Source organism: Semicossyphus pulcher, unplaced genomic scaffold (genome assembly GCF_022749685.1).
Source record: "Semicossyphus pulcher isolate SPU_LCO1_2020_fin unplaced genomic scaffold, fSemPul1.0.p SCAF_17, whole genome shotgun sequence".
NCBI lineage: Eukaryota > Metazoa > Chordata > Actinopteri > Labriformes > Labridae > Semicossyphus > Semicossyphus pulcher.
The window spans coordinates 9,133,687-9,151,456 of record NW_027211681.1 but is presented as its reverse complement, the minus strand read 5'-3'; the positions used below and the strand labels follow the sequence as shown (position 1 = coordinate 9,151,456).

General features: G+C 41.8%; 1 protein-coding gene across 1 annotated transcript in view; it reads right to left on the bottom strand.

Moving 5' to 3' along the window:
* The window catches only part of adgrl3.1 (adhesion G protein-coupled receptor L3.1), a 127,728-nt gene that overhangs the window by 66,555 nt on the left and 43,403 nt on the right, over nucleotides 1–17,770 (bottom strand). Inside the window, exon 4 of the mRNA XM_069666737.1 lies at nucleotides 4,680–4,789. Coding sequence (XP_069522838.1) covers nucleotides 4,680–4,789 — 110 coding nt within the window. The remainder of the gene's footprint in view (nucleotides 1–4,679; nucleotides 4,790–17,770) is intronic.

Here is a 17,770-nt window from a genome sequence, read left to right as displayed (position 1 = left end):
GGACACAGACGTTTACTTCTTTTCTCCCTCCGTCATTTTATTCTTCCTCTAAGTCCTCCACTCCCCACCTGCCATTCTCTCTCACCATTTCACGTGGCGCCTTTCTCCTCGTTCATTCTCCACGATACGTATTTTCCACCACTTCCCCTGACCACCTCTCACGCTGTGTCTTTTTATCAGTTAATTCATTCTCTCTGTTCCTCGTCTGCTGGCCTCGTCTAACCTATTTCTCTCTATCTCCGGTTCAGCTGTCGCTCCCTCGCTCCCTCGCTCCGTCTCCGTCCTTCTGTCTCGTTGGTTCCCTTCCATCTCCACTCGCTCTCTCTGGGAAACACAAAATCGTCTGCATATGTGTACACGCAAACACACACACGCACACGTACTGTAAGCCGCACGTGCACACACAAACACACAAGGACAGGATGCTTGCTGCGAGTCTCCCGCTCACCGCTCTTCTCATGTTATCATGATGAAGTTATTCCAAGGGTCCAATCTGACAGAAGTCTTTAATTGGACAAACAAGAAGGTGATTTTATCTTTTAATTAGCTTTCCTACCGAGCCAAGTTCCTTTGTCTAAAATAGACTGCATGGGTATTGCATAACGTATCACTGCTTTTCTGATTAATACACTAAATGTGGTAGTAGGCTAATTGCTTCACAACGGCGGTATGAGAGCCAGGGTCTACTGCAGGAAGATGCGGAAACAGATAGACATAATCCAAAGTGTTGCCAACTTTTCTCCTTTTCTCAGGATGACCATGAATAAGAAATACAGATTATTATACATCTCTCTCTGCAGGAAAGCAGATTTGTAGAGATTAAATGTATCCGTGTATTAGAGCTGCCTGGGAGAAGTGCTTTGTACAGTTGTGCTCTAATGTATGGATATTTATAGTCCGCCTGCAGAGCTATGAGCAAGTATACACAGGTGGCTAATTACTGCCAAAGCTAGCTGGCTAGTTTGGCACATGACTGCCACACTCTCATACCACAGAGAGACGGAGAGAGTGAGAGAAAGCGAGAGAGCACTTGATTTTAGCTCTGGAAAACAGCCAGAAACCTGCAGTGCAGGGAGGAGAGATGAAGAGCTGTGAAGGTATCGCAAGCCAAAAAATCCTCCAGAAAAAAAAGAAGGGAAGGGAGGTGGAGGGGCAAAATCTCCCTGAAAACTCAAGCATACATAATTTAATTACCTGTTTTACAACCCACTTTGAGATTTGTTTACAATATCTATGTGGTGGGGAACATAACAGCTCAACATCAGCGCGCGGGAAAAGAACATCCGACAGTATGAAGCGGCGTCTCTTCGGTGCTCGGATTCTTTTCTCCAAGTGCAATCAGATCCTGATTAGCAACACATGGCCTCAGAGGTGATCGCTCAGGGTCAGGTGTTCACTCTCGACAACCACTACTAGTGCACTTAACGTCCAGGGACGACGACATGAGTAATGGCTGTCCCTTGATGTCGCAGCCGTTCGAGCGGCGCACTAAAGCCGAATGTAAATATGATGATTTGTTAAAGCTGAAGCTCGGAGTGTTTTAGGAATGCGACAGTTTGAGTACACTGTCATATATTTCAGAAAACAAGCCTCCTTTATTGATCCGTCCTGATTTATGGAAACGTTTTGGAGATATATCACCGCTTAATGTCTTACAAAATGTATCTTTCAAAGCAACGCAGCTGACAGCATTGATTTGCTATGTCAAGCACGCCAGCTTGATCGGAGCTGTCTGGATCTCCTGCCTGGATGTCTGTAAACAGGAGTATCTTATTCTATTTTAGGTAGACATGTTGAATCTTTTCAGGTATATTTTGAGGTATTCTCAGACATAATAATTTCACGTATGGAGTCATGGCATCCTAGAATGTGTTTCACCTTTATACAACGTTGTGCAACATTTCTCTTGGCCTAACACGCCCACAGGAGCCAGGTAGTGTATCACACCGCTACCTGATCCAGCCTGAACACTTAGTCAGAACACGGAAACTGCTAATGTACTGTCAAAGGCTCTCTCTCCTCCTCTCTCCAGCTCTCCCTCTATGTCCCTCCCTCTGTTAGCTGAGCTCTGTAATGACTTTGGTTTCAGATGCTGTCTATTTTTTGCTGCGGGAGGGGGTGGAGGGAACGTTACCCTGACCGACCCGTTGTTTATCAGATCAGCGTGCAACTCATCTCCCCCTTGCACTCTGTTGTTCCCAAGCTTCAGTTCTTTATAATGATTCATCTATGAAATAGCGAGTGCTGTATTTTTGAGCAATAACAACAATCAAGGGAAGAACATGCAGACGAGTTTCAAATGAATGGATGAGGCATGAGTGAAAACACACACCCTGTTTTGATGCATGCATGTGTGTGGCCTTTGAGCGCGTGCACACGCACTTGGTGGGGCATTAAGCAGGTATCAGGTTGTGTTTCCATCTGCTCCAGAGAGGGCTCTGATAGTCCTATTATTTAATCTGCTGGTCATTCTAGACGCCAGGCAAGAGCCGTTTAGCCAGACATAATTGAATGCTTCAGTGTGAGAGATCACCTTGGCCGTCTGTATGGAGCGTGGTGCCAAGGCTGTACTCTGAGACAACGTTAGACAAAGACTCTGAATGAGTACCTGTGTTTTTCTCTTCGGACGGAATTAAAATACTAAAAAGTTAAGTTAGTGATTCAGGTCATATCTGGCGCTTTATTGACAGGAGAAAGCAAAAAGGGTTGAATTTTCTGACTCAGAAGTTTCCCTCACACACATCCTGCTCAAAGAGAAGCTAATTCACCTTGAAACAAGTGGGCAGTTTCCTCATAAGAACACTTCACTTTAATTGTCTTCGAAACAAGAGAGGGTTTTCAACTTTTATTTAGGCAGAATTAAAAATTTACAGACCAGACTAAATATGAGTTTGTTTAAAGAGGGATTTTATTACTGTAAAAACTCTGAATATGCTCCTGTTTTTCACTGCAGAGATGTTTTTAACGAACAAAACATGTCAACAATGAGACACGCAGATCATCTTGTGTACAAAAATTGACATGTTTTTGTTTTACAACACCCACGCTGCTGCTTCAATCTACTTTGATGTGATCTTTAGAAAGAACATGTAAGACAGAGTAGTATGAAGTTTTGTGTTCAACATTGTATTTGTGAGAAAAATGGAGCCTGCTTGATAACTTAAAGGGCCAGTTTGCCGATTTTCAACCTCAGTTCTACCATGCTATTATGGGGAGCTAATGCCATTATGGTAGAATTAAACGCAAGTTCGCTTTGTGCCCTTGGAGGCCCTGGAAAACCTCCGCCAGACTACGTAAAACGCATACTCTGGTGGAGGCCAGGGAGCTCGCTAAACTGCACTTCCTCAATCTAGGACGCCCGCCTCTGATGTCATGTCTCGTTCAAAATCGTCAGGTTTGAAATGTAGACTGCAGAACTGAAGATTTTTTAGATGACCCACCGTTATATTCTCATCGTATTTCGGATTCTGTACGTCTCTGAGCCATTGCCTGCAGCAAAACGGTAGTACTTCACTCCAGCGTCTCTCGCTGGGCCTTTCCTTACAGAGGGAGGGGCGCAGTGCATTCTGGGTGTTGTAGGAATGTACTGTAGAATGGGCGACACCACGAGCTGTTTGTACAACTTTCTCCACAGCTATGGCGCCAATTTCAAATATTATTGCTTCTATCGATTACAAAGAACACCAGCTTTGACTGATAGTGGCTTTTTCCAGGGGTTAAACTGCTCCTTTAAGTGCAGCAGGTCTCCTTCATGAAAAATAAGCTTTTTTAAAGATGATTTTTTTTTGTCTTTTGTCTTTATTACATAGGTTAGCTGAAGAGAGATAGGAAATGTGGGGAGTCGAGAGAGGGGGATGACATGCACCAAACTGGCAGACCGGGAGTGGAGCCTGCGATCAGTACGTCGATGACTGCAGCCTCTGTACATGGGCCGCCTGCTCTACAAACTGAGCTAAAGCAGCGCCCCAAAAGGTAACCTTTTTAATGTGGTGTAATTGCTACTCTCTTCAGTGCATGCAGTCTTTATTTGTCTGCTCTATAATTGCATTTTAAATAAACTATTCTTGTAATTTCACCCAGACATGTGGCAAAAATAAAGTACATTGCCTTGAGAAAAAAGTTTTCCTTCCTCAAACCCTGTAAGCTTGTGTGTGCGACAGAAACATTAAGGACAATTAGTCGTCTGTAATCCACTTAGACTCCACCACGTAACCCTTATTATGCACTGAGCTGTAACCTAGAAGACTATGCTGGCTTAAAAAAAACAAGTGTTTCCCAGTTGTTGGGATATTTTGTGACCATGTCCCGCGAATGTTTCACTCCAGTGAATACAACCTCCCAAGTCTGTTATCACATTGTCAAAGGTCATATCACCATCTGTCATCACTACAGCCCATCCTCTTCTTCTTACTCTCTCGGACATTCCCAGCAGTGTTCATCATAGTTTCTCACAGAAATTTACTTCAATCTGCATGTTGTTATTTAGTATTAAAAACGCCTTTTACATTCTAATTTTAGAAAACAACAAATTCGTATCAGGAGCTTAAAAAATGGACTGTTTTAAAGGCGTAAAAGACATGTTTCACACACTCACACGAATGACGTTACCTAAGACGGGACACAGTGTACTTTAAAACATGACTTGTAATAGAGAGAAGAGATTTAAAAGGGGTACTCACTGTATGGGACACACTCATATTGGACTTCCAGGTATTTGTACGTTCCAGGACAGGGGTCAGGGAAGACGTCCGGCCCGGCCACCACTGCACACTGGGTACGGTTGTTGCATCTACATGGAGGAGAGACAGGCGTGTTAGCTGAACATCCTAATACACATACATGCTCACAAATCACCAGTGAAAGATGCACACACGTGTGTCTTTGAAGGCCACACAGAGCCTGACACATGTGATGTTACATACAGTGAGATTTATTACATCTACTCATAATTTGCTACATTCACCTTGACACTTGAGAGTCATCTGTGTTTAAGGACCCTCGAGTTTGACAAAAGAGCCGACAATATGTGCTTACTGGTACACATGGAGGGAACATTACACTAATGGAAGCAAGGTGGGCCACAATGGCCACTGAAGAGCTGCTGAAAACACTTGTTTGTGGGTGAGTGTGTGAGTGTAGCAGCGAGAACAATAACCTAAGGCTTTTAGGCTCGAGATGATTAATTCTAATTATCAAAGGGGCCCACTCTTCTGACACAGAAAAAATAAGTATTTTCTACTCTTATTAACACAGTTTATGTAAGTCAGCGCACTATATGTTTATCTGTGAGGGTTTGTGTTTGCATGCATGTAGGTGTGCAGCGTTAAAATTGCATACAAATGCCTGTATGACATTTATGTGTAAATGTTGTAATTATACATGCTGAGGCCAGTCCTCACAAGCAAAGATGATTTGTGTGGGATGGTTGGAGCCCATATATTATCATGATTGATGCATGTAATAACATAAAATGCTCCCGCACACTGTAGTGCCACTTTATCTCAGTGGAACCTCCTGGTTTGAATACATTAATGAAATAAGGTGAATGAGGGATGTGCTCGGGACGGACAAAGAATGCACTCGGAGAAAAGACGGCTGATGATCCATCCCTCCTCTAATCTGAATATTTTCTTTCAATTAGTACAACTGCTCTGTCGCTCCCTCATTCCCTCTCTGCGCACCTGTCAACCAGGTGACATTTACATTAACACATTCAGATTCTCCCATTGAGATATTTTTAATGAGCATGCCAAACCCCTCAAGTCACTTTCTTACTGTTTCATTCAACACTTTGCATAATGAAATATGCATGAGAGCTAATTTAATTTTTGGTTCAATATTCACATATGACACAGAGGACTAACGCGGGCTACACGTTCTGCTTCCTTTGACCTATATTGTGTCTGTCGCTGACCGTCGCGTCTGGTCAAGTGAGGGTTTTTTTTCTCTGGAGTTTAAAAGGTTTAAAACTCTTATGTGGGGCGATGTCTGTCATATTCTAATAACAATACCCGCCAGTCTTCTCTCCTCTCTCCCTCCCTTCTTTTTTCTCGCCTCCCTGCTTTTTAATTTCTTGCCCCGGTGCCTTCATCATCGGTCACCTGTCATCAGTGCAAGTTGTGGACTTGGGGGGACACGAACTGACACGGCGCCACAACTTCGCTCACAACACCCACCATTGGATACGACTGGCTGGCCCACAGTGCTGAATCAGAGCCCAAAACCCATTTAATGACCTCATGTGTTTGTGGGTGAAAAAAAACCCCTCACCAGTATGGTTTTGATGTCATCACACAGAAGATGGAGACGAGCGATTAGGACAGGCCTGCTTTACTCTAAACTCTGTAGGATTAATTATTTCCAACACACAAACCTGTGAACACCAAGGAACCCTGGGAGCTTAAAAAGAAGAAGGGTGTGAATAAAAATCCAAGTGACACAAAAAGAGTCTAGAGAACTGGGCAGTGAAACCGCATGACATCAAATAGTCATTACACAAAGCCAACAGAATAAATAAGTCACTGAAACATAATACATTTAAAAAAGCCTGCATGCAGGGACCAGGCAGAGGCAGAGGGAAGAGGAGATGCAAATGTGTTCGAAGAGAACAAAAGGGAGAAAACTTGGGTTGTGCACTGGCTCTGGGAATGTGTGCTTTTATTTTCACTTTATGATACTGCAAAAAAAAAGAAAAGAGCCTCAATTCTGGGGACTTTTACGGTTGACTCATAAAGCACTGAAGGTTATTGACTGGTATTTTAAATAGAGGGTATAGAGCAAAGATCTGACATAATCTCTTGTGTGCTCTATCTCTCCGCTATCACTCCTTCCTATTTCTCTGCCTATTTTCGTCTGCACTACCTTTCTCTTCCTTCTCCCCACACTCCCTAAGCCCAGATAATAAACTAATTTCTCTCTCAGCCTTTGTCTTCATCCTTCCCACCAAGGAATTATTCCTCCGCGTTCCCCCTCTCTTTGTCTCTCATTCTGACTCTCTGTTTTTTCCCTGTCTGTTTATCTGTCTTAAACCCACTTAGCTGCAGTTTCCCAAGTCACACCCAGACATATATGTGGTAGGCCTCACTTATTGCCGGCTACTTCCTTTCTCTCGCTGTCCTTCCTTAATATCTTTCTCATCCCTGCCTCCCCCAGGGCGTCATCTCCAGTCTCTCTCTGTTTCTCCCCTCCATCTCTCCATCCTTCCTAAAGCCTGTGCTGACGTCACCATTCTGTCTGAGCCAGTAGTCTGAGTCAGATCCAAAAAAGACTCCCTCATGTCCCCTGTATCTCCATCTTTTTCCCCCCTCTCTTTTTTACTCTCATCCTGCTTCTGCAAATGTGTTCACCCAGCAGAACAAAACACAAAAACATCAGCAAAAACTCACAATTCATGTTCTCTCTGCATTCTGACCTATGATGAATATAGATGCAGAACATGCATATATATACCCCCACCCACACAAACCTTAAAAACCTGTTCCTTTTTTCTGCATTTAACACCGGTACAGCTCGAGATTTTCCCTGTGTTTTTCTCGGTGTTGGCAGAAAAAGCTCCCTTTTTTTAATTAGCATGACCACATCAAAACAAGGCAGTGGCCTGGATACCGCCTTGCCTGCTGGCTTTCTTCCCTGCAACGTGCAACACACACAAACACAACACGCACATACACGCTCAGAAACACACAAACAAACTCTCCACTAACAAAGCTGAGCTGTGGCAGGCAGGGAGAGAGAAAGCTGCGATGCTGCAGCGGGTGCTGCTGTTGTTATTGTCTCTGATGTTTTTCACTTTGTTTGGCAGACCTCCCTTCACTCCGTCTCTGTCTCTCCGTCTCTCTCCCTCATATAAACATAACTGACTGACTGATGATTTGATGAGGCTGACGCTGGCTGATGGAGCGTGTGTGTGGGTATGTGTGTGTGCGTGTGCATATGTGCCAGAACATGCGTGTGTCTGTGCAGCAGATGCAAAAAAGGAATAAATATTTGTGCGTTATGTGTGTGTGTACGCCTCTGCCCGCATGTGTCTATGTGCTCCAGTGCAGATGTGTTGAAGAAGTATATAATTACAGAGAGAGTGAGAGCTGGGAACTAATCCTCATGAGTTGAAAGAGGTGTCTGAGAGTGAGTGACGCACAAAGCCTCAGCACAGTCCTCTGGAATCAACATTCGAATACAGTCAAACCGTTCCGTAACACTGTCTGAGTCATCTGCAGCACTGTGCGAACATCCTTAACACATGCAAACTTTCCAGAATGGTGTCTGAGGGTGGTAAACACACACACACACACACACACACACACACACACACTAACACGCAAGCACACACAGTAGACTGTACTGCCCTTTTCTAATTTCAAAAATACAAACATTTCAGGATAAACTAAAACATTATACATATATATACCACCATTCTAGAACAAACTAGAACATTATACATACAAACATTCTAGAACAAACTAGAACATTATACATACAAACATTCTAGAAGAAACTAGAACATTATACATACAAACATTCTAGAACAAACTAGAACATTATACATACAAACATTCTAGAAGAAACTAGAACATTATACATACAAACATTCTAGAACAAACTAGAACATTATACATGTATAGACATTTCAGAACAAACTAGAACATTATACATACATTCTAGAACAAACTAGAACATTATACATATAACATTCTAGCGCAAACTAGAACATTATACATACAAACATTCTAGAACAAACTACAACATTATACATACAAACATTCTAGAACAAACTAGAACATTTTACATATAACATTCTAGAACAAACTAGAACATTATACATACAAACACTCTAGAACAAACTACAACATTATACATACAAACATTCTAGAACAAACTAGAACATTTTACATATAACATTCTAGAACAAACTAGAACATTATACATACAAACATTCTAGAACAAACTAGAACATTATAGATACAAACATTCTAGAAGAAACTAGAACATTATACATACAAACATTCTAGAACAAACTAGAACATTTTACATATAACATTCTAGCACAAACTAGAACATTATACATACAAACATTCTAGAACAAACTAGAACATTATACATACAAACATTCTAGAACAAACTAGAACATTTTACATATAACATTCTAGCACAAACTAGAACATTATACATACAAACATTCTAGAACAAACTAGAACATTATACATACAAACATTCTAGAACAAACTAGAACATTATACATACAAACATTCTGGCGCAAACTAGAACATTATATGCAAAAATTCTGGAACAAACTAGAACATTATATATATAAACATTCTAGAACAAACTAGAAGATAATACATATATACAAACATTCTAGAAGAAACTAGAACATTATATGCAAATATTTTAGAACAAACTAGAACATAATACATACTGTATATACAAACATTCTAGAACACTGACAGAGTATACCCTGTCTAAATAACAAACAGATACACCTTCTACAATACTGCAGGAACATTCTGGAAATAAATTACTAGTATATTGGAAGTGTCCAATAATACATATTATACAACAGTTAGTTCCAACCAAATAATCTGATTGGATAAGAGGCATTCCATGAGTGCTGATATAGAGTACAACATCACTTTTCACTGTGTATCACTCTGCCTCAGCCAGGTGTTCTGAATACTGTTAATTAACGTTACAGCAGACCGTGTATATCGACATTCATCAGGCTGGTACCTCTGAATCACACAGCAGACTCTTACTTCACTGGTTGATGATAAATTTAAAATGCAGTTGAAGCCATTGCAAAAAGCAAGTAAGTTGATGTTGAGTTCATAATATTTTGTCGACTTAAATGTTCCCCAATTATCCTCAGATCTAATTTTTAAAAGATTTAACATCATCTTAATGAGTAATTCAGTTTAGAGAATTTTTTATGGTCTTGATGTCTAACTTTTGTTCCACCAGGTCCTGTAACTCAATGCAATCACTCATCCAGCATGAATAATAGAACAAGAAAAACTACAGCTCCCATGAAGCGCAGCAGGGGAGGTACTGAGTCATAATAACTTTGTTTCGTTCACTTTCATAAAACTCTCCAAAGCCGCCTGCTGAAGTCATTAGGTCAACTATGTAGTTGCTATTAATGTGTGCTGACAGCATTTAGTCCTCTCTAGGGCTTATGGGAAACTGAGGGGTTTTTTTGTCCACATAAAACCCCAGAAATACCAAATAAATGATGATGTAAGATTTTGGTTATGCTTCTGATTTTGTAAGATGTAGGTGATAATAACAGTGTGAACATGTAAGTGCTAATTGAACATTATTATTTTCATTATTACAAACACTATGACAATGAAAGAATGTTGTCCAACAATAGAGTAATGCCTGAAACACTTTGACTGAACAAACAAATGCTGTGTTTGAGATGTGTCCCTATCTACAATATACTACTATACTACATACTACATAGTACACAGTAATAAAGGAAGGACTGAATGAGTGAACAGGGATTTGGAACAAAGCCCACATATTTCAATTTTTCTGTCGTATTACAATTCTATCTTTACATTTCACATCTTCAAATCCACTTTTAAACATGCTACGTTATTGCATTACTGAGCATCGTTTGGCTTCTTTTCACAAATCAGCAGGAACATAGATGGTTCAGAATATTGAGAAATTTCCTGGTAGAGCTCCCTCTGAGAGCAAAGCATTGGTCAAAACATGCGATATGGACTAATGGTGCGTGTAATGTCACCATTTTATTTTTCTCAGCTTGTTCCGCACACTGTGAGTTAACTTGCAGAAAACAGACGGGAAAAACATTTTCTTACATCAGCTTTTAGGAGTTGGTCTTGAGACAGACTATGGAAGAAGTATTGGGGATTCTGAACATCCGTTTTATCTGTTCTTTAATCGACAGTTCATGTCCTACAGATTCTACATAAAAATTTAGAATCTATAGGTAGGGATGCAGATTTTTAGTACGGGATGTGTTCTGGTTTCAGAATCAGAATCAGAATTGGGGTTTATTGCCAAGTAGGTTTACACATACAAGGAATTTGTTTTGGTGGTTTTGGTGCAGAACAAGTTACACAGTTACTTTCTGTTTATATTACGCTTGTAGTCCGAGTAATATTGACCAATCACGTATCAGCAGGCTGCGGCGTATGCAGGAAAAACAGTCCGTGTGAAGAGCAAAAGCAGGCGGAACGTAATCCGCCGTACTGACATCTCGGCTCCGGGGTGATGTGCTCTTGTTTTTTGGTACCAGTTAAAAGTCGGCCAGCAGCATTTTGAACCAGCTGTAGTCGAGTGAGTGACTTCTGGCTAAGACCAACATAAAGTGCATTGCAGTAATCTAAACGAGTTGTGATAAAAGCATGGATTCAAATCTCGAAGTGATGCCGGGACAAAAAAGGCTTAACTTTGGCCAGTTGTCTCAGCTGAAAAAAGCTGGACTTGACCACTGAATTGATCTGTGCATCAGGTTTAAGATCACTGTACAGTCTTACACCCAGGTTTGTTGCTGTTGGTGTCAAATATTGACTTAAAGGGCCTAGATCAGCATGGACTATGGTAGCATCACTAGGCCCAAACAACATGACCTCCGTCTTTTCTATCATTTAAATGCAGAAGATTAATTGACATCCATGTCTTTATTTCTGCAAGGCACTCTAATAGATGGTTTGGCATTCCCATGCTTTAGTGGCACATAAATTTGGCTATCATCGGCATAAAAATGGTGGCAGCTGTTAGGTCCAACAGAACCAAGACAACACAGTGACCAGAGTCTGTGGCTAAAAAAATGTCATTAAAAACCCTCAACAGTGCCGACTCAGTACTGTGTCGGGTTTTAAACCCAGACTGGAACACCTCAAGAATGTTGTGCTCATCTAAGAATGACTTCAGCTTGCAATAAACAATTTTCTCCAAAATCTTAGAGAGAAAAGGGAGTGTATGGTGTCACCACTGCATTCTTAAAACTCACAGGTAAAGTCCCATTAGCTAAGCTGCTGTTTATTATATTGAGCACATATGGTGCCAAGGTGGGGAAAACCTCTTTCAAAAGGATTAGGAGACCCAGCAGGCTACCTATGACCAACTAATCTCTATAAACAGACATCTGCATGCTAACAGCTAACAATCGGTTCTAGATCTAAAATTCAACTTGAGATAAATTCCCTGAAGTGGTGTCACGAAAGCCGATCAGTGTTTAGATTTCCTGATTTCCTCGAATGCATCATAAATGATGGATCCGACCTCCGTTCAACAAATGAGCATTTTAAAAGTAGTTTTCTTCTCCTCTTGAGGACAGACCTGACAAAGCTTCATTTTTACTTTTTACTAATCTGCATCAGGATGTGTGATTTCAGCAAACATAAGACCCGTTAATTGACAAGTATATGAAGAGAAAAACGGTTTCTTTTTCAGGTTCATACCACAGTTAGCCAGAGTGCAGCCTCTGTGTAACTGTCTATTTACAGTGAAACTGAGACCACAAACAGATGAACAATCGCTCATCCGGGGGATTTAATGAACAAAGAAGTGTTGGAGGGGCGAAATTCACTTAACTTTTAATGTGAATACACAGTCGCTTCTCATGTTGCCAGCTGGACTGTAAACAATGCAGCGCAGAGAAAAGGAAGTCTTGGCTGGAAGTTGTTTATCGCTAACAGCTGGCTACATGCCCGACATTTCCACCGTTGTCCCTGGAGGCTGCATCGTCATCAGACGATAGCCGATGGGTTGTTCGTTCTCATCGGTGTCAGAAATATGGTGACCTTCAGATACATTTTTGGAAATAACATTAATCCCTTATGTTTACTTCACTGTTTGATACCAAATATTTATATATGGATAGCACTGTATGGGTAATCCATATTATCCTTAAAACCTAAATAAATACAGGATTGTTACACACCCAAAAATATTTCCCATGGTAAAAAGATGATAGATTTTACAAGCGTGTAACACATTTTGATAATGAATTCAATTAAAATCCCAATACTGGAAAAAAAACGTAGCAGAGGGAGTTGGGCATTTGGAAAAACATAAAATAAAAGACAGTTTGTGAAAATAACAAGAGGAAGTGGGGAGGGATGATTTCACGGGGCTCTTTATGTCCTGCGGGAGTTCAGGAAACCCATTTGACAGCAGACAGAGCGAAGTTACTGTATCTTGCTACAGGATAAAAAGCTGTTAGGCTGGCCATACACTCTCCCTCCCTCTCTCTCTCTCACATACACACACACACACACACAAACGCGTGCACGTCATATATGAGATTCCACCGCCACTGGCCTCGTTTCTGCTTTATTAGCTCCCTGATGTGGTTATACACACATATATACAGTATAGGGCTGTTCGGTTATGGACAAATGGAGGGATGAGAATGGATGTCTAACAGCAGGAGTAAAACAGGTGGAAGACTGTGGAAGGATGCAGAGGAACCGGGATGTAATAAGTAATTGAAGAGTGATGCAGGGGTTTTGATTGACAGGGGTGAGAGAAAGGGAGCACAAGACAGGTGTCCGTGTGTGTGTTTGTGTGAGTGAGTCTGTGTATATGTCTACCATGGGGGTATGGAGAAGCATCACATTCTGTGCCAGGCTACAGCACAACACACTTATAGAGAAATGACAGATCTGTCTCTCTCTGTCTCCCACACACACACACACACACACACACACACACACACACACACACACACACACACACACACACACATACACACAAACACTGACACACTCCTGTGGGGTCCCTGAATGCATTTCTGTCAGCTCTCGAGCAGCCTGTCAAACAAGCCACAGGTAAAATAATGTTGTTTTTCCTACTGGGAGAAAGCTTTGAAATGTGTTACATTATTAATATTTGGCTGGAGGATGTCACACTCTTCCATTCTTTCTGAGCATGTCAACTTTCTTTTCTGACTTACAACATACGATATATACTGTGTATATCACAAATACTGTATATGTCTTATCTTTAGCTTCTGTCAAAGAATTCCACCTCCCTGTATACACCTCGCATTATCATGCATGCACACGAGGCCTGCAGGAGTCAACAACCCAAGTCAAGTCAAGATATATTTCTTTATCCTAAATCCAAAACAACGCAGAGAAGTCGATGAAACCAGACGCTTGCACTGACGCACTGTGATGAATTTTAAGTGACAAACATTTCTGCAGCCTGAATAATGCCTGTGACAGCGCTTGATAAAAAATTCCATTGAATATCAAATGTGTGGGGAAACTTGTCAGAGAGTATGTGAAACTTCATGTGTTAATGAAAAAGCAATTGAATATTTCACATTGTTTTAAAGCCAGTTGAGAATTAAATCAGCACAATTAATAACTGGCAACAAACTAGAAGTGGGACGCATGTTCAGTCTCTCTAAGAGGAACCTGTTTGAGGAACGCAGGAAATGATCCTGTTTGTAATAAGAAACTGATTAACAAGGAAGAAGTGCTTTATCATATCATACATGAAAGAATGCTAACAAAAGCACATCATGGCCTCTTTCTTGCTAGCAGTCTGACAGCCAAGTACAGTTTTGAGCTCCGCCATCTCTGCTCTCCTCTTCCTCTGGTTACCATGGCAACTTCCAAGTCGTCCGATTCCAGGACACACTCGGGGATACTTCCTCCTGATTCCACCTAGCAACATTCCTGTGCTGACATCCCGTGTGTTTCTCTCCGCCTTACATCTGTGATGCGCGTGTGTGCATCTCTCCACATGACACCTCCCTCTCCACAGTTTAATCCAAGACCACCTGCTCGCACAAACTCCAAATCCTTCTAAAAGCTAAAAGACGAGCAGCACTTCAGACAGCTGGGCTGTCTCTCTTGGTCGGTGAAACGCAGAGGAGCGTGTAAGACACCGTCGCCGGCAAGACGACGGAGCCATGCCACACCGAGACACTGTCTTTTGGGATTTAGTCAGCCTCACCTCATGATGCACAAAAAAATGCATGCTGTTGTGTTTAAGCATGTTTGATGTGCATGTGCAGGGGGGGAGGGGGTGGGGCTGTTCTTTTTGTCCTGGTCTGGTTTTTTGCTTCAATGTCAAAGTCAAAGAATCAAGTCGGACAGGAAGTCAGTGTGTGTCTACATGCCAGCGTGTCTGACGCACTGACTCACATGCTCGTCTCGGGATGTGTCAGGCTTTGCGTGTGTGTGTGTATTCGGAGAGAGAAAAAGACAGAGTGTGTGGTGTCTAGACCATTCTGAAACCGTCCTCATGCAGCCATGAGTAGCTTAGGTGCTTGGTGAAGCATGGTAACTAAGGTTAGCAGAGCTGTGCGACAGGAGGGGAGGGTCAGACAGCGGAGGCTTTGACATGTTGGGATACAGAGGTTTTAAGAGAGCAACACAGCTGTCAGTCAGAGTGAATGGATATCAGTGCCTGAGTGGTTAGTTGTAGGATGCTGCTAAGAATAATATGATAATAAGACTACCAAAGAACATGTGCGATGTTAAATATCTGAAGGAATTTTCTGTATGTTTGTTTCTTGCCAGAATTCGTCTATTTCTTCCATATCTTCCCCTATAGGTTCTCCCTCTATTTATATATATAAAGATATATATCTATCTGTGTGTTAGTGTGCGTGTGTGTGTGTGTGTGTTCATAAGCATGTATGTGTGTGGGGCCTAATTACCGCACTGAGCAAGGGTGACAGTTGGGCCCCCAGGGTGCCGCAGGGCATCTCCTGTAACTGTGGAGACTATGTGAGGACGGCAGCACGCACAAACACACACACACGCCCACACATACCAATACACACACATTAAGTAGGACATTTCCAGATATGACCTGATTCAGTGGGATGCAGGATGGTTAATGGACAGAGGAAAGTGAACAGATAAAGACAGAAAACAGACAGAGATAGAAATAATGACGAGATATAATGGTTATTAATATCCAGGTGAGTCAACCGCTGCAAACATTACACACACACACACAGAGGACAAAAAGTGGTCACAGCCTCAGTTTCTTTTCAGTGCAAAACTACAATTGAGCGGATAATATTGTTGTGTAGTCAGAGTCACTAGGATGGAATAACGATCACAAAATGGGAGATTTAGTCACATTAAGAGCATTTATTTATCTGTGAATCCATTCCGCCTTTCTCTTCTTCTCCGTCTGTGTTTACAGAGATTGATTAGACTCAAATGGAGGAGACAGACGAAGCGCAGGTACGCCCGAAAAAAAAGTGCCAGACTGTGTGGCATAGTTCACTGCTTACACAGTCCTGGACCGCTGCACATGGCTCGCACCAGATTGCCGTCCATGATTCAAGTGGTTTTCTATAATTCAGAGAGTCAAAGGAAGAGAACTTCAGAGCTTTCTTTACAGTCTCCCGCGCGAGTGGATCAAACATGCTTGTGCACGCGCCGCACATACAAAAGCATACAACTAAACTATGCCGTATGCACACACAGGCAATGTGCTAACACACTAGCACACTAGCCTGGTGCTTTGAAGGCTGAGGCTGGGTTCTGAAGAGACAGGCTGCCAGAAGAAGTTGACAAAGCTTTGGAGCGGATGAGCAACTCTCTCAGAGTCTCGGCGAGTGTGTGTTTTTACGTGGGCAAGAGAGTGTTTTAGCATGCATGCATGAGCAAGTAAGAATGTTCACGAATGCATGCACGTGTATTCAGTGGTGTGTGTGAACATAGGGCTGGTGCTCTTGTGTGTTTGCAGCGGGCATGCACCTATGTTCCCTCGGGCATCTGAGTGTTTGATCTGTAGACTTGCACATATGATCAAATTAGGGTCACAATATAGAATACACTAGGGATGCATGATATTGGATTTTTTTGCCGATATCCAATATGCCGATATTTTCCATCCCTTTTGCCGATATCAATACCGATATATTAGACACATGTTTTTTTCCACCTAATTGAGAACATCAAGTCTCCCCTGTTTGATTGATTGATTTCATGCCTACTCTTACTGTAGTGGCCAAAAACATCTTGTACCCTTCTTCATGCTTGACTGAAGAGGCGTTGTACAAAAGGTCACGTGTCTGATCACTCAAGTTTCTGAGCGCACCTGAATGCAGCATCCCACTGAAACACCGCAGTGAGGGAGACATGCCCGGACTTGTTTACTGCACCTACTATGGAGACATCAGTGATTGCAGACGGACTCTTTTTTATTGTGTGTCTATGAATATGTAAGTTAGTTTTGCACTGATGTTTATGTTACACTCGGCTGTGGCCTCGAGTGTATTTTCGGCGTGTTTGATGTCGTTAAGTCCGGTAAAATGACGAGAATGTGAGCTAACTGTTAGCTTGTTGTGAAAGTTGTTTAACTTCTATTTATTGGCTCGAGTTTCTGTGACTTTCTAGTCTTTATTTGTTAATTGTTGATAACTTTGCGCAAGCAGTTCGTGCGCACACTCGTGCCGAGTGCATGTCGTAGCATTACGTCAAGCTTTCTTAGGGAATCATCGAGCATTTAGGCAGAATTAAAGTTTTATCGGCGGAAAATATCGGCAAATATCTGCTGATGCTGATGTGTCATTTTCAAGCCATTATCTGCAGATACTGATAACATGCTGATAATATTGTGCATCCCTAGAATACATACAGTAAAATAAAGGCAAAATGATGGACCACATGAGGTGCGGCGCTCCTGCCTGAACCCCACCTTTCTATTTCGATGGGGAAAAGAAAAAACAGGGAATGAAAAAAACGGAAAGGGCGATAAAGACTAAAACAGATGGCGAGGGAGAACGGAAAAGTGACAGTGGGGGTAAGGGTGAGAA